Below are 22,143 nucleotides of genomic sequence, written 5' to 3'. Positions count from 1 at the left end.
TATCCTTTATTTCCTGGGAGATGTAAAGTGGTAAGTAAATATTTATCAAAAAAATATATTAAAAATGTGTAATCAACTATTTATTGGTTACTACATTAGGGTTTTCTCTGCTAAATAAATATATAAAAGACATCTAAAAATTATCACTTTTTACAACAGTCCCACAATTACATTAGATCACGTCTCTGACTCCGAATTCTCTTCAACGGTAGACCAAGAATCTGGAAAAAAATTACATATTGATAAACCAAAATAAACCATACACAATATCGGTAAGTGGGACATCAAAAATACAGCCAAGCAGAACTGTTAGGAAAATAACTCTTCACAAAAATCTTAAAATATAAGTTTGCTCCTGAAGAGGACTTTTAAACAGCTGGAATACCCTTCAAACTGAAACTACAAATAAAATTAGGTTGCGTGATACCTCATATAAGGACTTCGACAAAAAATATATCGGTCAGATTAAGCGAGCCATTAAATCTCGTTTCAAAGAATACGTGGTACATCTGATTTCGAGGATCAGAAAAATCTAATGTCTCTCAATACACCTTACAGGACGGCCATAGAATAAATGGAAACTGTCTGAAATCGTTGAGACCGGTTCATTTCTGGATCTGGTCTGGATATAGCAAAATGTGGCATGAGAACTATGATCAGTGACAAAGGTCCCATTCTGAACAGCCTATTGTATTCCTTTTTACAAATCACTCTGTTGAAATTTGAGGGAACTTTCACAAGAAAATTTCCAATAAATTTCTACTTATTGTTGATGTGTATCGGAAAGTGGACGTGTTTTCTGATATAAATGGAGACAAGTTAGGAACTAGTTTTCTTATCCTGAAGACGCCAACTAGGTTGGTGAAACGCTCGTCAAAAAGAGTACTGCATTTCTAGTGATTGGGAAAAGTGCTCGTTTGGGATGCCATCATATTAATGTGAATGTTGAAGATTAATTTCTTCGGACCGATTTAAAGTTCTTGTTATTCAGAGAACATTGGGTCTTTTCTTAATGTCTAAAAACTGGTAATAATTACATGAATAGTATACACACGGAATTTTTAACTGAAAATAAAAAACACAAACAATCTTGAATTTGAAAAAGACAAATTCAAGTGAAAACTATTCCTCAATACTGTCGAAGCTTTTTCCCCGCCAAGGGATTCTAAACAGACTTTCTGAATTGCTTCAGGTCTTTGGTAACTGTTATTTGGTTTGGCACTTGACTCTACAATTGATTTCTCCAATATATTGGAGACTTTCATTAGCGATGAACAACGTAGTGGAAGAGTAATATTTTTTCTTGACAATTATTTTTTATTTTATTGTTATAAAATTCGTTTCTCTCTTTTTGAAGCAAGATCAGTCTCCAGAATGAAAACTTTTAAATCAGGATTTTATTACCTTTGAAGAATCGTCAACATAAATCTCGAAAGTTTAAATTATATACAATACTTAGGGCTCATTTCTGCGAGACAGATACATGCAATAACAGAAAGTTACATTTGATTTTTTCAGTTCTGGAAATGGAGACAGATTTTGGCCTCCAAAAAGTTGAGATAATTATTTGTCAAAATTATTGAATACAAGTTACAAATAAATTCACACGGTAACTTGTCAGGATGAACTAAAAAATTTGCCAGTTTGCCATTGCAATTTTTTATGCTTTCAGATTGTGAATCGATTTGGCTGCAGCTTCTAAAAATTCACCCATTTTGGAATTGTTTTTGCACTAGAAAACATTCTCTGAAATACCTTCATTTTTTTTCTTGTATGGTTAAAAACGTTTAGCGAAAGACAACCAACATTTTCTACTCACCATCTGATGAATTGGCATCTCTAAGTTCTTCTATATTCATTCTTTGAGGAGGGGGTCGAGGCCTAGGGACCCTTCGAGTCTGTACATTGATATTAAGTTGCATTCTAACATCTAATACCATAAAACCTACAGTTATGAGAAGAGGAAGGCGATATCTACAATCCCAAGCTAACTTCAATAAGAACATCAATGGACTCATATTGATAAAAAAATTAACCTGCAATACAGTTTGAATATTAGAATCGTTGGCTATGAAGATTTTACTTATACAGCCACACAATAAAAAACATTTTTTTGGTTCTGAAGATTGTAGAATTAATTATTTTTGAGGCATTGAATCTGAATAAGTAATTACTTTTTCTTTTTTTACTCAACAGAATAGCATTTTCAAGAAAATACAGTCTGTTTCTACAAAACAGTTTTCCCTTTATGTATATGGATGAAACATATTTTCTAAAGGCAGTCTAAAATAAATTTGGCAAGATGAAATAAAAACTATCAAACATATATGTGGTGTTAGCCGAAAAAAGTACATGGTGTTCAAAAACTAGTTCTTGAGAAAAACACGTTTAAAGTTTCGCAGTGTATTACTACTATGTACACGCCACCGGTGGAGTATAACTTGTTATCATTGGTCTGGATATCTGTAGTGTCTGACCGAAACTGGTTTTTACAACCGAAACCGAATTTCGGCAATGGTCTCAGTTTCGGCCGAAACCGAAACTTTCTTACAAGGATTATTTTGAGGGAAATATAAAGAAAACATTATAATCAGTCAGTATTCATTTTTTCATCTTTAAATCACAACGTTATGCAGTCTTTGACATTTTCACTTATTGATAATCAACAAGAAAAAATATTAATTACACTTTAAAAATACTTAAAATAAGCGAGGTCTTTTTTTGAGTAAGTGTAGATTCTTCTTTTGAATATTATTAATGGTTTTTCAAAAATATTAAACATAAAATTACTTTTTTTTTGGGGGGGGGGGGAAGAAAGTTTTTGGCTTTCTACTACTCCATCTGATACAAAAAAAATTAATCACTCCTAAAAATATAACCCCTTCAATTCAAATAAAATTACTTATTTAAGTTGTTAACTAATATCCTAATATCCCAATATGTACTTAATATTTATGTAATAATTAAGTTTTCTGATTAATTCGGCCGTTACTTGATGAAGATCCATAGTGATTTAAAAAACTACACCTCACGATTTGATTTCACAAACTTTATTTTGAGAAATATATCACAAAATATATCACAACATCGAGAAATCAACATAACTCAATATCAGTTTCCAAAATAAACCTTTAGAACTGACCAGCTCGACAAAATTCTTAGGAACTATGGTTGACTCACTCCTCACATGGCAAGAACATATAGATTATATATGTAAGAAATTGAATCAATCATACTATCTGATGAAATCTCTTAAGTGCAAGTTAGATACAAATTCACTGATATCAGTTTATTATGCTAAATTTCACTCTATCATGTATCGGAACATTTCGGTCTGGGGACTAGCTACTGGATCAGATAGGATTTTTATAAAACAAAAAGCACTGCTGAGGTTGATATTTAATTTAGACTTTAGAACTTCATGTAGAAATATATTCCAACAAAATAAAATATTGACAGTTGCAAGTTTGTACATTTTAAAAACATTGACATATGTACATGAAAATAAAGAACTTTTCCAAACAAAAACAGAGATGCATAGCTATAATATAAGAAGAAAAGATTTGATCATACACAGTAGACGAATTTACACTTGAAGTAAGCAATGAGCGATCGTATTCCTTTTGAAAACTTTATTTGAAAATGTCCTTGTTACCTCTCCTTGTTTATTGTTTCTAAGCAAGCTGGTGATTCATATTTTTCCTTTTTTTTCTATTTATATTTAAATAATATATTTGTACCACATCTTTGGACTTATATTATATATATATATATATATATATATATATATATATATATATATTATTGATATTATTACATAAGATTTTATATGATGCCTGGACAACATTATTTTTATTGTGAAGCCTAGTTTACTTGCATTCTATCTAGACCTAGAATTTTATTTATATGTTTGTTTATACCTTTGTATGTTTATATGCATGCATGTTTATAACTACAATTATGACTTATCCCATCTACACATTATGTAGCAAAAAGAATCAATAAATCTATCTATCTATCTGTTTCGCTAGCACAGTAGCTTTTTTAAGTGATTTATACTTCAAGTTATTCTAACAATAATATTTATATACTACAGGTAACCACAATAGCAGCTTATAATAGCATGATTCACAGATTAGTCAATGTTCCTCTTTCAATAGATAATTTCAATGAAGAACTTAATATCATCAAATTGCAGTTAACGATGGGTTTAAAGCCGAATTAATAAACAAAATACTTGCCTAGAAAGTCTATGCATAAGCGATTCAAGACGTTTTTCCTATCGATAAGGTAGATAATCAAAATCATAGAGCTTTGACGTATTTTGGACAACCGATCGAAAAAAGTGGCTTCATTTTTGACGAAACGAGATATTGAAATTGCATATAGAACAAATAATACGTTGGGAAAGTTAGTTTAAAATAATATAGACAAAACATCCAAATTCGAGAAATCAGAAGTATATAAATTAAAGTGTGGAACGTGCCCTAATGTATATATTGGTCAGACGGACAGGAGAGTCAGGAATTGAATCCAGGAACATCATACGAGCTTTGTAAATAAGAAAACAAATTCAACAGATTCAAATCATCTTCTACAAGAAAATCATATCTTTGATGAAGGGTTCGAAATTTTGCACATAGAAAATGAATGTTTGAAACTGAATCATTTGGAAGCAATGGAAATTAATAAACTTAAAAATTCAAACATTCTAATAAATGACCAACTGGATTTGAATAGATCACCATTATTGAACTTGTTTTCTTAAAAACCGAAAAAGAGGTCTTATTGATGTAGATGTGAGGTAATATGCTTCAGGTAACCATAGTTGAATAGATACCTTAGGTAGAGGTTTAGGTAATTTTTTGAGGTAGTTTCAGTTGTGGTTACCCATAGTATATAAATATTAATGTAAGAACAACATGAAGTATAAATCACTTAAAAAAGCTACTGTGCTAGCCAAACATGTGATATATTTTTCAAAATAAAGTTTGTGAAGATCAAATCGTGAGGTGTAGTTTTTAAAATTTCTATTAAGTGACAAGTAGATTTATCATTGGCATCTTAAAGCCCTTCTCCTTTTTCTGAAGACGCCATTCTAGATGAACAAGATGGCTGTGGATCTCCAGAATGACAGTTTTTACTTATTGTATCGCTAATGTCTTGCATTCACATCTTCAAATGGTTTTCTATTTCCAAAGTGGCAATGTCAACTTCATCAGAATTCAGATATGTACTTTTAAATCTTGTATCCAGTAATGATGAAGTTATTAGAGCAGGATTACCTTTGACATATACAAATTGTCGATTCATTGATTCATGCAACCGTGTTTTCATGTTTCTCATTATTTCGCTTTCATTTTCATCTCTAGTTTGCAGCTTTCTATTTAGCAGTGATATCAAAGGAATTGCAAGGGATATGCATGCGTTATTATATGACAGATCAAGTGTAGCTTCATAAAAAAACTTTAGTACCTCAGTAAGATTCTTTATAATTTCCTAGTCCAAAGGCGAAAGAATGTCAATACTGCCATGTTCCAAGCTGTACAAATTTATGGCAGTTTTTTGTTCATACAATCTTGCTAACATGTTGTCTGTTCCATCTAGTTTCAATATCCTGAATTAATGAATGTACTGATAATCCGCATTGATATTGACATTCAGTCAGCTTCGTTTGAAGTGGCCTACTATATGTCTGCAAGTTTTAATGACTTTTTCATGTTCTCCCTCCGAAAATAATGTATCTTTTACTACCAACTGTAAAGTGTGTGACATGCAGCCTAAAGATTCAAATTGACCCCGCATAACGCTTACCATATTTTTTGTATTGTGACATAAAAGTATAAATAGTTCATTACCGATATTCCATTTGTCTATTATTTCTCGCAATTTTTCTTCAATGTACGATCCGGTGTGCTCATTTTCGAGTACTTGGGCACCTAGTATAACTTTTTTTTGGTCCAACATTAAAATGGCCAGTAAGACTTAAGAGTGAGCATGTTTTAGGAGGATTTGTCCATATTAAAGTGGTTCTAAGATATGTTTCTGATTTCAAATTTTACTTTTGGGGACCATGAGGATCTGTAAAATTAAGTCTTTTGAATGCCTCACTATCAACTATCTGTGTGATACTTCAAGATGACCTGGCCATTTTGATGATTCCAACTCACTAGTATTAATCCTATCGAGGAAAGACTACCATCACTTACTCAAAAGTTTGCTAGAAAAGACGACAATGAAGAAATCATTAGAAAGTATGTTGTCAAAAGAAACCTCCATTCAAGAGTACGACATCGCCACCCACCAGAAACACTGTTAGAAAAATTGACACAACTTCATCAGTGAAATTGTTTTGTTTGTTCATTTTTATCTCCATATATTTTTATTTTTTTTGATATTGTAAAATAAGCTATGTTATTTCAAAGCAATTTTGTTACACAGGCGGAAGGACTCCGGTCGATAGCCAGTTGAACAAAATTGTAATTTTCTTCAATAAATTACAATCATTATTATTATTATTTAACCCAGCCTCTGCGCGATGTTAGGGATTGTGGTCTGCACCAGTTTGATACCGCTGCTACTGCCACCGTCAATGGTGGTTACTGAATTTTTGTGATTCTCATCGCACATTCACATTATTTTAGCTTCAGATTTGTGCTTGTTGATTTCCAACTGGCGTTTTAGATGTTATTTATGTTCTGTTTCGTGAAATTTAGACAAGTCTAGCTTCAAACCGGAAATAGTTTGCCTTCTAGGCTTCGACTGTTTGCACTTAGCTTTAGATCACTGTTTCTCAAACTTTTCAAATTCACGGCTCCCTTATGTTTTTTGAAGGTTATCGCGACGCCCCGAACGTAAAGACCACACTAGATATTTAATTAATAAAAGTAGATAGGTGGCTGTCTGAACTGACTGCATTTTGCAGTTAACGATATTATCTATTATCAGAGGATTTTTATTAATAGGTACCGACGTATTACCTTTAATCTCAGTTTTAACGACATTGTCTTTTCGTTACCGATGATTGAAGAACAGTACAACAAAAGAAATCAATCAATCAATCAATCAAACTGTACTTTATTGTCCAAGAATAATTATTCTTATTGACAAAGTGAATAAATAACAATGAAGTGGATATCCACTGTGTCCAATACATATGAGACAAAAAATATGAAAATATAAAATGTAAAGATGAATAATTATTTATATACACATATATATACACACACATATACATACACATATACACACATATGTATAAATAAAATATCCATATAAAATGTCCATATAAATAAGCACAACCATGACAAATAGAATGATGACATTCACTCACATATATTCGAAACTAATTACAAAACAATATCTAGACATGAAGTTGATACCTATATCTTTATGCAAATATAAATGATTAAAAATGGTCATTGTAATATTCCTGCAGGTCATAATACGCTTTTGAAATGAGAAATACTTTTATCTCCTTCCTGTATTTTTTTTTATTTCCGATTGCTTTAAAATGTTCAGGCAAATGATTGTACATTTTTTTGCTTTCGTATATTATTGAATTTTTAATTTGAGTCGACCTAGGTATTGGCAGGGAGATATGGCAGTTATTTCTGGTGTGCCTGGGATTTAATGGGTTATCATTCGATAAATGTCGGTTGTGAATCAAGCATACAGTCTCCATAATGAAAAGGCATGTAAGCGTAAGAATTTGATGCTTGATGAATAGTGGTCTACAGTGATCCCTTGCTTTGGCCTTGTACAAATAACGGATTGCTCTCTTTTGTAGAATGAACACAGAATTCCATAAGGTTTTCCTACAAAAACCCCAAAAGGGTAGTCCCTTTGTTCATCAGGTTTAATCAATACTCTATGCATTTTAAATTTACGTATTTATATTCGTTGACTATCATGAATTTTCACGGAATAGAAATTTTATTATAAGGATACCTAGGAGCTAGGCATCTATGTAAGTACATACTTATTTAATTTTAAGTGTGTTAATTTTAAAATAAAAACAATTATGTATGTACGTAGGTAAGTATCTAACTGTACTTGCCACTTGGATACTTTGGGAAAAGTATTAAAATTAACTTTGAATCTCTGAATCCATAACATTATCACCACTAATGTACTATAATAACGAAAGAAATTAACCAAAAAAATATTTAGTTAAACTTGATTTAACTATAATTTATGTACTAGTTTGTTTATTATTTTTTGATGTTTATACCACCTACTCTTATGCCACAATATAACGTGATAAAACTTACCGAATTCAAAATAAATCACACGAAAACTCACAACAAACAAAATGAACTTCTAATACAAGCCAATCACGAGATGATTAGTAGCGATGTGCCGAGTACGGTTTGACTCGAGCCAGACTCGATTCCTGCTTTAGAACTCGCCTACTCGGATACCAATTTATTTTGGTTCGAGTACGCCGGACTTGATTCCGGTACTCGAGTCAGGAAGAATCGATTCGTACTCGCTAACTCGATTCTATTTATGCGAGTCCAAATGACTCGAGTCTCGTATTCGAATTTGGTTAACTCGCTCGTACAAGCGTTGCCAACCGTACTATTTAAATCGTATTTATACGACCTTTTGGCTTTGGTACGATGTACAGTCGCCAGCACGTCAAGCTATACTCGATTTTGAACTTTATAGCAAAATAATAAGGTGGGTTTCCGTTTGGGAAAATTTTTCAGTTTGTGGTAACTTGATTTGCTGCCCTACCGTACGATCGTATATTCCTAATCGTACGCAAAATATACGATATTTTCAAATATTAGAATAAAATGAGAAAAAAAAATATCCGATTAATTTTATTTGTCGATATAAAAAATCAATAATAACAATCTATAGTTTTTTCATTCATAATGCACTCATCCAACCATTTTTAAACTTGAACGAGCTTCAAACTTTTTTTTCTAATTTTTAAGAACGCATCCAATATTTTTAAAACTCCATAGCTTATCGATGATACCGGGGTTCCCCACGCAATTTAACTCTTATTTCGAGGTTATGTTACGTCATTATAATACAAACGATATTAGATCGCTCTAGGATCATGTATCGATTTTCAGCAATCCAGCGACATGTTGCGCAAATTAAATGTATGGATGTACAAAAGAATAAATTCTTCGACTCTTGCGTCTGGTGTTGCGTGTATTGAATCTGATAACGACTAATATTTAATTTATATCCATACATGGCACTGTGCAATAATAACCTATGCTACAAATTCGTGATTCAATTATTATAGATTTCATCTATCTATTAGGCACTTCCACGTGCCAATCACAGCGCAAGAATTCCCGAATTCAGTTTCGATTTCTGTCGTAGTTTCGGCAGGTATGCCGCCGAAACCGAAACCCGTTTTTTTACCGAAACTCAACCGAAACCGAACTTTCGGTCGGACACTAGATATCTGTGACATCATTCCTTCAATCTGCGATGTTTATTTTCGTTGTAGTGTGGCGGTAGCTTCAGTTATCGAGTCTGGGATTGGGCTATAACGTAGCCAAATCACCGTATAGAAGTAAACACAAGTAAGTTCACTCTCCGCCATATTTCGATCAAGATTCCCCACCTCGAATTTTATGCTCAGCCGACCTACAGCGCGACGGACTGAATCTGATGCCTTTACCAAGCGAGCCAGTCAAGTTTTCAGTCATTCGGTAGCCACAGCGATGAATACATATGCCAGTTTCAATCAGATACCATCAGCAGCACTAGGAACGGCTACATTCATTGAAAAAATGGATAAAGTGTTTGATATTTTAAATTCAAATAGATTTGACGATGTGAAAGATTTCAATAAACCTTTTTTTGGAACATCAAAACATTAGAATTTGGAACACAAACCTTTCCGACGTTGGGGTTGGTAAACCAAACCGCATCGCCTTCCTTGAAGCTCACTGGCAGCGACTTTTTGTCAAATCTTATCTTCATCCTGCATTTCATCAATGTTTCATCCTGTCGCTGGAAAGCTGTAATTTGGATCCGGCAAGTTTGTGTACAATTTCCAGTCTCTTCTTCAGGACATTTAAATACTACCTCAGAATCATCAGATGTGCTGCCACACAATACATCTATCGGAAGTTTCAATTCTCGACCTGTCGCATCGTGTTAGGAGCTCCTGTATGCCAACAGAAAGAGAGGAACCAATTCATCCCAGTCTCTTTGGTTTTCGGAGACAAACATCGAGAGGTGCGATTATGCCTCTCGACCATTCCATCGGACTGTGGGTGAAAAGCAGTTATTCTTGTCTTCTTTATTCTCAACAAAGTCATCATCTCCTTCCATAAATCCGATTCGAAGTTGCGGCCCCGATCAGAGTGTAGGTCCTGGGGTACTCTGTGTCTGGCAATTACGTTCTCCAATAGGGCTTCTGCCACTGTTTTCAGGCCATTTGCAAAAGTAGTCCATAACATCCATAAGGTAGTTGTTATCGGATGTGGTCATAGGGAGTGGTCCCAGAATGTCAACTGCAATCCTCTCGAAAAAGCTCCCGCCGAGGTACTGCTTCAACTTTCCTCTTTGTCTTCGTACCCTTTCTCGAAGAGCCTGGTCACACTCTTCCACGTCTCGACGGCAATTGTCCCAATAGTACCTCTCACGCACTCTCGCTAGTGTTCTATTTACTTCAAAATGCCCTCCAGTGCGACCATCGTGGAGCTGTTCAAGTATATTTGGGATACACGTCTTTGGTAAGATTATCTGGAATTTGTGGGTTCTTCCATCGGAGCTTTCCCATTTCCGAGTGAGTAGGTCATATCGAATGCACATGGAGTTCCACTGGATTCAGCAACCTTTTTCCTGTTGGCCGTACAAGGAGTTCTCTTGCCATTCTGGCCTCACTCCTTTGTCAATCCATATGATGATCCGCTATGATGATCTCTTGCCTCCTCATAAAGGTAGTGTCACCCTCAGAGGCTATTAATGACTGTACCACACCGTGGTCAGGTGATTCCTAAGGTTTCCTGTCCGTATCCCTAAATAAGGGACCTTTACAGGTTGCTACCCTCCGGGTCAGAGGAAACCCGAAGCGGCGGGAGGTAGGGGAGCTTTTCTCCCTATCAGAGCTGTCCATAAAGGAAGCTCTCCTTGTCCTCCTGGCTATTTGCTTTTCCGTGACTCTTTCCTTTCCGAAGTTTTCGGAAAATCTCTTTTCAAGTTTTCTTTCAGCCCCTTCAAGCTTCTCATCGACTACTTTTTCCAATCCATCCTTCGTTTCCTGAAATACTTTTTCAAATTCTTCCTGGATCAATTCCTGTACCTCCTCTTTACTCACTTGCGAAGCTTTCAAATCTTCAAATAAATAATTGTACATCTTATTGTCTTTTTCTTGATTCTCCTGAATATTTACCAATAATTTACGATATTCCTTTGTTTTTTCTTGTTTTTCCAGAATATTTACCAGCAAGTCTCTGTTTTTTCCTGTCTTTCCTGAATACTTAGTAATAATTCACGATCTTCATTTCTGCGTTATCTTTCTTCTTCCCACCGTCGTTCATCTTCTTCATTTTGGCGTTTCCGTTCTTCCGACAGACGTTTTCTCAAGTTTTTCCATCTCGTCGTAATCAACATTTCTTTTTTTCGCCATAAAACAGAAAATTTTCAGTTAATTATTCCACTTCCGATACCAATTGTTACGTTTTTTCCCGTGGGTTTACCAATAATTGACTACACTGAACAATAATCAAATTCAACTTTATTTCACTTCAAATACAACAAACACTTCAACTATTATTCAAATGTCTATCGCCTTATTAGAAGATCGCTCCGAGTACCACACTATCACTTCCACTTGACTGTCTCGATGAGCGGATGGTTGGCGCTTTGACAATCAAAGGCGCTGGAACATTCCTTGGAATTCCATTGAAGCCGGTAGCAGTATTCTCGCTACATCTAGAACGGCAGCGAACATCGAACATTCGCGCGCTCTTAGCTACGTTACAAATGGTTTATGGCTACCAGTGGCGGCCGGCGTTATTGTTTTTAGGACATGATTTACAACAATATGAAATAATATGAAATACGAATGCAATATGGAGCTGATAACAATTTGGAAAAGTTCTAGTTCAGCCCAAGGTTAACATAAGTGCAATCATTTCTCGTGCAAAAATAAAAAAAATATTTTAAATATAAAAAAAACTAATCAATACAGTTTATTGTATGATTTTCACTATAAGGGTTTCACAAAAACCGCGACACGTGTTTCACTATACAATAGCATAAACTGAGAGTTACTTCTAAATTACAACATTTTATACTATAACCTATTCGTCTACCTAAATAATAAATATACCTGAAAAAGTCAGGTAAAAATACATTTTTCGAAAGTCTACCTGTATATACAGTGTGACCCATTTAAAATGGAACCACCCCTGTAGAATGTGCATTTTTCAATCAATCTCAATTTTTTTTTATTGAAATATTAAGCATGAAAAACTGTATCTTGACACTAACTTTCACAATTTTAGTTTCATTTCCAAGGCACTCTATGGTTTTTTTTGTTTGTCAAAAACGGCAAAAGTTTATTAGGCAATTTTTGTTTTCAAATTTGACTACACCACTGGATTCGTAGTCGTTATAAATGAAAACTGTCAAATTTTCATTAAAAAATATTTGTTAACAACGAAGTTACAACAACTTCAATTTTGGAAACAAAGTATTTGTTTGTAATTTTTATTCAGATTATAGACATATTTGAGATCTGACAACACTGTCATCACCAAGTAGAACACCAGTGAATTTGTACAGTGAAAATCCGAAGTCAACAGCTCAATGCGTTCTACAGTTATAACTCCTGAAAATATGGTAATGTGAGAGATTTGTGGTGCAAGCGTTTTGTAATAAAAATCTGACTACGCCACTGGATTTGTGGATAATATTCCCTTAAAATCATTCATTTGAGTGTAGGTTACGAGAAGTGAAAATTAAAATAAAAATTGAATAATTGAATAACAGAAAATTAAAAGTTCATTTTCAAGTTACGCAGTAGTAGACCAAGTTCAGAATCTCATGTCATGGGATCTCCCAATTGCGCTTTTACCAAATCTTGATAGAATCTTGAAGTATTAATGGTCATACTTGTAAGCTTTTTGGAAGTTTCCCAATAATAAATAATAGTACTTTTGTAACAGCGCACCTGGAAAATCACATTTTATGAGATTCTGAACTTACTCTACCTTCTTCTATAGCTGATGAAAACAAAATGTATACAAACAAGTTTCAAAGTATTTATTCAACAAATAATTGCCATTAAGAAAAAACTGATACTAAAATAAACATTGATTTAAAACTAAACATTCAAATTTTTGTGGCTTCTACCAAACCTCCATTAAGTTCAATACATTTATCGTATCTCTTCCGAATATTGTTTACACTATTTCTTATTTGTTCAACTGTAATTTCGGCACAAGCTTGTCGTATCCTTTGCATGAGTTCAGCTCGATTCGTTGGTCTTGTTCTGTATACTTTTTGTGTCAGAATACCCCACAGAAAAAAGTCTAATATTGTTAGATCAGGCGATCTAGGTGGCCATTCAATTAAGTCACTACCTCGTCCTATCCAATGATTTGGAAACTGGTTATTTAGCCACTCTTTAACAATCCTCGAATTGTGCACGGAACAGCCGTCGAGCTGAAAATATAAATTTACTTGTTCCGCAAGAGGCATTTCATCTATTTCGTCCGATAATTGGTTATTTAGAAATTCCATAAAATTTTGCCCGTTTATGTTTCCATCAAAAAAATATGGACCTATTATTCTATTTTGTACTATACCACACCAAACGTTAACTTTTTCGGAATATTGACTTTTACAATTTATGATCCAGTGCGGATTTTCCGTAGCCCAATACCGAGCATTTTGCGATGAAACTACCCCATTGGTGCTGAAAGAAGCTTCATCACTAAACATTATGCAGTTTAAAAAATTTCTTGTATTCAGGTACTCGCCTTGTGCCCACAAACAAAGTTCCATACGTTTCACTTCATCACCTGCCTTTAAAGAGTGAAGAAATTTAGGTTTAAATGCTCTCATTTTGTTTTGTTTGAGACATCGTCGAATAGTCTCTCTCGGTAAGTTTAAATCCAAACTGGCGACTCGTAAACTTCTGTTTGGGTGGTTTCTAAAATAATCTAAAACAGCACCTTCGTTTAAATTTCTTCTTCGGGGATTATTTTTTAAAATATGTTTGCTGACTGCACCGGTTTCTTTAAATGTTTTGTTAATTTTACTGACGGTGCTTCTGTCAATGGGAAGTTGATTTGGATGTCTGTGATTAAATATCCTAGCTGCTTCTCTTTCACTATGATAATTGTCCCCAGAAATTCTCACAATTTCAATTCTTTCTTCTAATGATAATTGCAAAGCCATTATTAAATGCACGTAACTAACAACTATTATTTTATTTATGATTAACTGTCAAAATCACAGCCTACTGTTGATTTATTATAAAACCTTTGCATAATGAGTTTAGCTTCCTCAAATTATTGATAACTCCTCTAAAAGATTGTTTTAGCTGAGTTATGAAGAATTTACAGGGAACAATTTTTGTCCTGCTCTCTGTTTTATTATTGATTAAATGATTTCCATGCTTTAAATCAATTTGATTTTAGCGGCTATGCGGAAGAATGTACTAAGTACTGCATAACTTGAAAATGAATTTTTAATTTTCTGTTATTCTAGAATACACTTCTCGTAACCTACACTCAAATGAATGATTTTAAGGGAATATTATCCACAAATCCAGTGCCGTAGTCAGATTTTTATTACAAAACGCTTGCACCACAAATCTCTCACATTACCATATTTTCAGGAGTTATAACTGTAGAACGCATTGAGCTGTTGACTTCGGATTTTCACTGTACAAATTCACTGGTGTTCTACTTGGTGATGACAGTGTTGTCAGATCTCAAATATGTCTATAATCTGAATAAAAATTACAAACAAATACTTTGTTTCCAAAATTGAAGTTGTTGTAACTTCGTTGTTAACAAATATTTTTTAATGAAAATTTGACAGTTTTGATTTATAACGACTACGATTCCAGTGGTGTAGTCAAATTTGAAAACAAAAATTGCCTAATAAACTTTTGCCGTTTTTGACAAACAAAAAAAACCATAGAGTGCCTTGGAAATGAAACTAAAATTGTGAAAGTGTCAAGATACAGTTTTTCATGCTTAATATTTCAATAAAAAAAAAATTGACATTGATTGAAAAATGCACATTCTACAGGGGTGGTTCCATTTTAAATGGGTCACACTGTATATATATAAATATATCTAACTATTTTTACCTCTGAATGAATAGATTCAATACTGGCGAATTATTCAATTCAGTCTGATCGTTCATGAGATGTTGAGAATTTTTAAATTTGTTTATTTCCATACTCTCCAACAGGTTGAGTTTCAAACCTTTCTTCTGGAAATGAAGGGGTTTGTATTCATGGCTGAACTCATGTCCCTCTGAGATTAAATGACTGGCATATGTGGAATTTATTTTTCCATTCTGAAAACTATATTTGTGTTCCTTTATGCGGGTTTTGAACGTTCTTCCAGTTTGACCTATATAAAACATCGGACATGACCCACACGATAATTTATTATACCAGAATATAATTCAGAAAAATCAGGAGTGTTGTAAAACCCTTATAGTGAAAATCATACAATAAACTGTATTGATTATTTGTTTAATATCGATTTTCATCAAGTATCGGCCAGTTCTATTCAATTATTTTAGAAACGTTGAAGTATAAATATTACATGTGTAAATATTGAGTTATTCATTCTTGGCCAAGAGACTGTCTCATTTTGTTTTGAAATGAATATAGTTTCATAGTACGAAATGATGAGTTGAGTAATAAGCTTGAAGAAATTGCACATAGAGCTTCTTCAGAACAGATAAGTTTCGTAAGGTGGAAGCGAGATATGGCCCCTATTACGCAAATTGAGGTTATGAATATTTGTTTTATATTTTATTTTATTGTAAAGATATGGAGAAGATAAGAAAAATTAATTTTTTAATGATCTTGCAAGGCAAACTTTTGAGTTTACCCCGGATAAGTTACTGCATAAAATCGAACTATTTTTCTCATAGAAAAATGTTCCATTTATCAGTAACGTACCATATTCAATAATTTTGCCTATCAAAAAAAGAGCTGAGAAATTATACAATACTTATCTTAACGTTTCGGAGGCTAAAATTTACCTCCATATTCAGAAATAGACAAAATTTAAGTTTATACACAACTTTTCCTTTGCTGATTATTTTTATTTCTCAACTAAGTATACAACTGATGTTACTGACGACATAGTCACAGGTAAGTTTTTCTGTGCTGGTCACCAACAGTTGATGTGATCAGGTGGAGTATTTGTTAAAATCAAGTGACGACCAGTCCATATTATTATTGATTCTAGCAAGAACATGTCACAAGTACTTTTTGATTTACTGGCTTCCTGGTTCAACAACAAAATCAAATAAAACAAATAACAAAAATGACTACAGAACAGTACATGGATCTCTACTATCCATGTTTTATAACCAGCTAATTCCCAGTTCATTCAATGGTCACTGAACCACTATCAAAATATAATATATAGGTATGGTTTTAGAAAAGATAACTTATCACAATAAATAAGTGATCCATGTGTAGTATTTGAAAGGATAATTTATAACAATCTATTTGTGATTCACATGTACCTCCTTTTGTCTTAGAAAAAGTAAGCAAAGAAATTCTGTCTAGACTTTAATTGTTGTAGTAATCAACACTTTCCAAGCGAAATCTAAGTGAAAACCATGAGATGTTCAACATATATTTAATAAAAAAATAGAAAACAAGAACTGTTCCCAAAGGCCAGAATTGTGAAAACAGCTCTGTGGGCATTTCACCAAATTGGTCTCAGCGGAATATGGACTAGAATAATAGCTAGCTCTAAATATGCCGATTTGATTCTAACATGCCACACTCATTTGGCCTTTTGTTGCATGTGTAAGTCGGTTTTGTATGAAGGCAGGGAAACTACCACAATAGCGAATTATTTTAACTAATTTTCTCATTAGTGAACATCAGTTGTTTCAAATTGTTGAATTCGTGAGTACCAACTAGAAAAATCTGAGTAAGGAAAAGTATTACTAGAACATGCCTTACTTCGTCTCATTTAAACTGATATTTATGAGCTTGAAAAATTAAGGAACCCAACTTACCTCTATTTGCTGTTGGCGGAATCTTCTGTTTCTAAATCATTTTCTTTCTTCAACTGATCGTGTTTAACTAACTCTACAATTTCACCATGATTCAAGGCTTGTTTCTGGGGTGCTATTGTTCTAAGGATTTGGGAGCTAGACACAGGTTCATCTAGGTTCAGGATCTCTTCATCAATCTCTTCTGGTCCTGATAGAAGTTGTTGCATACAAGCTTCTTTTTTCGCAGATAGCTGAGCAATAATATTGGGGTCGTTTTTAATTTTCCTCAGCTTTTCTTCTGAAAGTCAGGATTTGATTAAGTTTATATTACCATTTTATAGACCTTACCCAAAATAGCAAGGTACTGTTCTGAGTCTGGCAGCTTATTATTTGAAATTATCGTAAAATTATCTTCAAATTTTGTGATGGTAGTATCTGGAATGGAAAGTTCAGCTTGACTTTGACAAATCAACCACGGATCCATTTTTTTTCAATAAACAGGTTTGCAAATGTACTTACTAACCCTAAAACAAAAATACCAGTACATATAACACAGTTGGTTGTACAGCAGGATCAATGGACATGCGTCATAGAAATAAGTCAACAAAGTAATTAAACGAAATGACGTGGCTACTACTTCGAACAACGTAACGTTTAAATGGAGAATTGCTTTTATATTTATGAAATTTACTATAAAGTAACCCCAAGTTATGATTTTGAGTCAATTTCCACATTAAAATTCTTATATTTGGCAAATTAAACAAAATATATTGCTATCAACTCAATTACCAACTGCTTAAGTTTATACAAGATTTCGTTTTAATGTAGAGAATGGAAGATTAACATCCTCGATTGAATGCAAACATTAACTGTTTTGTCTTCAGTTTTCACTATGAAAGTACGTTTTATCCATAGAACTGAGTTTTAGTTATGTCAGATCGAAGCATGTGTAATGATTATATAACATCTATTTCTACTAAAAATAAAAAAAGAAAACAAAAGTTAACGTTTGTGTTTCATTCAGTGAGAGCTCTCATTCGGATGAATACTTGCATTTCATATATCGAAGAGAGAGAGATTTCAAACGTGAATCGTCCGCAATTTCTTAGATTTTAAGACCAATAGAAGACGCATTACTATCGTTTTATAGTTTACATTGTTTATTGAAACATTTGTACTATTTAATTTTTTATGCACCTAATTAGCTGTTTTCAAAAGTAATGAACCGTGGTTATTTTACAATTTGGGGAATAGCTCTGTCTAATAATTCAAATAGTGGATTATTCAAATTGCCAGATATCGGAGTTTAAAAATAGAATATATAAAATATAACATAATATAACAATAAGATTGATAAAGTGCTGACAAATTTTATGAAATCGACTCATCATAAAAGTAATTTTTCATTAAACGGTTAGGATGTTCTCAGCAGTAGCCAGATCGATTCGTTTTTTTATGTTTATCGAATCATATCAGTTGTACTTTACGTATGTGAATTGTATCACAAAATACCTCAGAGTTACTCTAAGCAAAATACACCACAGAAAATACAATTTTCATACTGTTTTTTATATTGAGGAGTCGAGAGGACAGTCCGTGACCTTCATTCTGTGTTCAGGGTGTATAATGTAATTTTTAGCGGTAAATTTAAATTTTGTAAAAATTTCATTGGGTATATACTTTTATTGCAGTTGAATTGATAAGTTATCCTGAATATTCCTGAATGCGACTTGACAGATTATTGAGCCAATATTTAAACTAATTAATATTGTATGTAATTTGTCAAAAAAGTTCGTGGTTTTTTTTCTATGACGAGTGTCTTTTTAGTGAAATTATTCTATGGTATACGCAAGATTACTGAGAGAACAAATCACACCTTATTAGTAAAAATCGGTACTCATATGAGAACTCTTCTTGTTTGTCATTTTCATTTTCTTCAGGTTGGAAATTTTTCCCTTACCCTTTCAACTGTCTTTCGACAGGACTAGTGGTTCATAACTGAAGGTGTTTTTTGGTAACGACATAAAGATCAATGACCTCTATGCCGCTTTGGCCTTGTGTACCCCTTCCTGACTGGGGTTATTTGATGAACAAACTATTCATTTTAACAGACGTCGTGGGGCCTTCACTCAACCGAGTGACGGGGCCTTCTGAATCGAGTAGGGTCGTCTATAGTGTAATCTACAGCTTCCCTAACTAATGGGTTATCATGAGTTTCCGCTGACTCAAACACTCTCTGATTCCTCGACTGAATGGACTGCCGTATAGTTAACAGCTTCAAATCTCTGCGAATGGCTTCATTCCGCACGAATCATGGAGCATTCACCAGCATCCTGATTAGTTTGTTTTGCAACCTTTCCAAAATGGAGAGGTTTGACGGAGCGGTTTGTCTCCAAGCGCCTGAAGCATACATAATGACAGGCTTGAACATCGTATTGTATAATAAAATCTTATTTTTAAGATTGAGCTTGGAATTTCTGTTGATCAGAGGATAGAGTTTGACTATCCTCATTTATTTGTACTTTGCTCTTGATATAATCGATGTGATTTACCCAGTTGAGTCGGCGGTCTACCCAAAGACCTAGGTATTTGACTCGCGTTTGCCATTCGATTTCCCTGTCTGAAATCGTGACTCTTGTGTCTATCTATCGCTTGAGTTTTTTCTGGATTCACCCGAATCTTCCATTCCAGGTACCAGCGTACGAGGTCGTCCAATGCGCGTTGCATGTATACTATCGCCAACGCCAACCCTTGACCCATGGAAGAACTCTGAGAAAAGTTTAGGTGGTATTTTGTATTGTCAGATGTCAGTCAGTACGTCATTCATAGTTGTCATTGCAGTTGTCAGTTGTCATTGAATCAAGTTGTAAACAGTTAACAGTTGCTTTGATTTATAATCAAAATATTAGTGTGTACGGTAAGTATTCTTAACAAATTCGAGAGAAAATTGTGAATTCATTTTTATTTTAATTTATTTATTTCAGCAAGAAACTGGAATTCCAATTTTGATTATTGAGTATTTTCTAAAAATGCCCTCCATAAACTTTTCGAAAAAATCGATAATTTTCATTACGGGGGCTTCTAGGGGCATAGGCCGAACGATAGCAATCGAATTGTCCAGACGTTTGGAACAGAATTCCATATTAATTCTTCTCGCTCGTTCTGAAAAAGGTCTCGAGGAAACGAAGGCACAAATTGGAGAAGTCGATAAAGGTATAACTGTACAACACTATGTTACAGATTTTTCAAAACCAAATATTGATGATTATACGAAGTTGATTCAGAAAGTTCTAGAATCAGTTGACACTAAAGGTATTGAATTGGGAATGCTTTTCCACAATGCTGGTTATGTTGGTACAGTAAAGCAAACAACTGATTTAACTGATATCACAGCATGGCGCGAATATTATGATGTTAACTTATTTTCTGTTGCTATGTTGAACAGTATTTTCATAAAAAAAATCAGACCTGTCGCTCCACAGTTGGTGGTGGTAAATATAACATCCCTAGTTGGGCGCACACCTTTTGCAAACTTGGCAATGTACGGTTCAGGAAAAGCTGCCAGAGACATTTTTTTCAAAGTTCTGGCTACTGAAGAACCCAATGTTGTGGTTTTTAATTATTCGCCTGGTCCTGTTGATACAGACATGTTTGAATATATTGTAGAGAATGCCCAATCTACAGAAGTTCAGAAATCATTTAAAGAGACAAGAGAAAGTAGTATTTTGACAACTGCCCAAACTGTAAATAAAATGTTGGAGTTATTAGAAAAGGGAGATTTTAAGTCTGGTGATACTATTGATTATTTTGATTCTTAACTGATTTACAGTTAAGTATTATAAAAAATTAATCCTCATACATGAACCTCTATTATATTCAGAATTATTCTATACAATTTTTATGAATTTTTTTTTAATAAACAATAACTAGCAGACTGAACGTAATTATAAGTTTCATATAAGTATGTAACTTTCAGTAAAACCTTAGTTTTATCCAAGTTGGAAAAACATTCCCTTTTTTTAAAGAAAGCTATATGACCTTGTTGTGCAGAAACTTGCAAATGTTAATTTAAGTTTATTAAATATTTCTATTATTATACATTTATTATAATAAATATTCAATAGTAAAAACAATTTATTGATATATATGAATAAAATACTATATGAAACTTTCTTATTTGTTAGTAGAATAGCTTCTCCTCTTGTAGTCTTGTTGATTTATATTCTTTATAATGTTTTTTCATAATGGTGTATGTTTTTTAAATAATTCATTTTTAGCTTTTGTTATTCATTAAAAATTAATATATTTTTTGTTATATCTTTAAATATATAAGAAAATTTAATCATTGCTAATATGATATATATATATATATATATATATATATATATATATATATATATATATATATATATATATATATATTACAAATTATTTGTTAATTTATATTATATTCTTTATAATATAATATGATGATATATTTCTTGTTATCTCTTTAAATATATAAGAAAAGTAAATCATTGTTTGGTAATATACAAGATATTTTCAAGGATAATGAAAAGTGAATTAGGCAAAAAAGCAATGTTTTGTTTTATAACCAATAGTTGCCAGATACAATCATTAGAACCTATGATTCATTTATTTCAAATTAAAAAAAAATGGTCAACCTTGATCTCAGTGTTCACAATATTTATACAACTCATGTTTAATTTGAGGTGTTTTGAAAAATATCCTATATTTGTATATCTAGGTCCATATGAATAAAAGTTGAACAACATCCTTTTTTTCATTTGAAATCTGTCTTCAAAAACTCTAGCTTCTCACTTTCCTATTTTTGTTTTCTGTCATATGATTACCTATGGAAAGTTCCATTCAAAAACTAATAAATAAAAATCTACACTGTGAAAGGAATATATTCCATTTAACTAGTAATATTTATATACC

The 22,143-nt window shown here is 33.0% G+C and overlaps 2 protein-coding genes across 4 annotated transcripts; one reads left to right on the top strand and one right to left on the bottom strand.

The window, feature by feature from the left end:
- Positions 1–54: 54 nt before the first annotated feature.
- On the bottom strand, positions 55–17,829 carry LOC111511481 (uncharacterized). 3 transcript variants are annotated; one of them, XM_074175899.1, is made up of 4 exons: positions 17,722–17,829; positions 17,551–17,637; positions 17,224–17,500; positions 1,894–2,036 (listed from the first exon to the last, which is right to left on the bottom strand). In XM_074175899.1, exons 1-3 carry the CDS (start codon positions 17,747–17,749, stop codon positions 17,226–17,228), a joined length of 390 nt encoding a protein of 129 aa, XP_074032000.1. In that variant the 5' UTR covers positions 17,750–17,829; the 3' UTR covers positions 1,894–2,036; positions 17,224–17,225. The 3 variants fall into 3 exon arrangements, with proteins under 3 accessions (XP_074031999.1, XP_074032000.1, XP_074031998.1); XM_074175898.1 differs by lacking the exons at positions 1,894–2,036; positions 17,722–17,829 and adding an exon at positions 55–221 and having other exon boundaries at positions 17,551–17,715; XM_074175897.1 differs by lacking the exon at positions 17,722–17,829 and having other exon boundaries at positions 17,551–17,715.
- Positions 17,830–19,962: 2,133 nt separating this feature from the next.
- Positions 19,963–21,477, top strand: Sptr (Sepiapterin reductase). Its single transcript, XM_074175896.1, has 2 exons — positions 19,963–20,119; positions 20,187–21,477. The coding sequence occupies exon 2, from the start codon at positions 20,232–20,234 to the stop codon at positions 21,018–21,020; it is 789 nt and encodes a 262-aa protein (XP_074031997.1). The 5' UTR covers positions 19,963–20,119; positions 20,187–20,231; the 3' UTR covers positions 21,021–21,477.
- Positions 21,478–22,143: the final 666 nt, after the last annotated feature.

This window comes from Leptinotarsa decemlineata, unplaced genomic scaffold, assembly GCF_025532065.1.
Source record: "Leptinotarsa decemlineata unplaced genomic scaffold, Ldec_3_MD MMD2_tig00001393_RagTag_RagTag, whole genome shotgun sequence".
NCBI classification, from domain to species: domain Eukaryota; kingdom Metazoa; phylum Arthropoda; class Insecta; order Coleoptera; family Chrysomelidae; genus Leptinotarsa; species Leptinotarsa decemlineata.
Note: the sequence above shows the minus strand (reverse complement) of the source record. Positions and strands in the feature narration are given on the sequence as shown.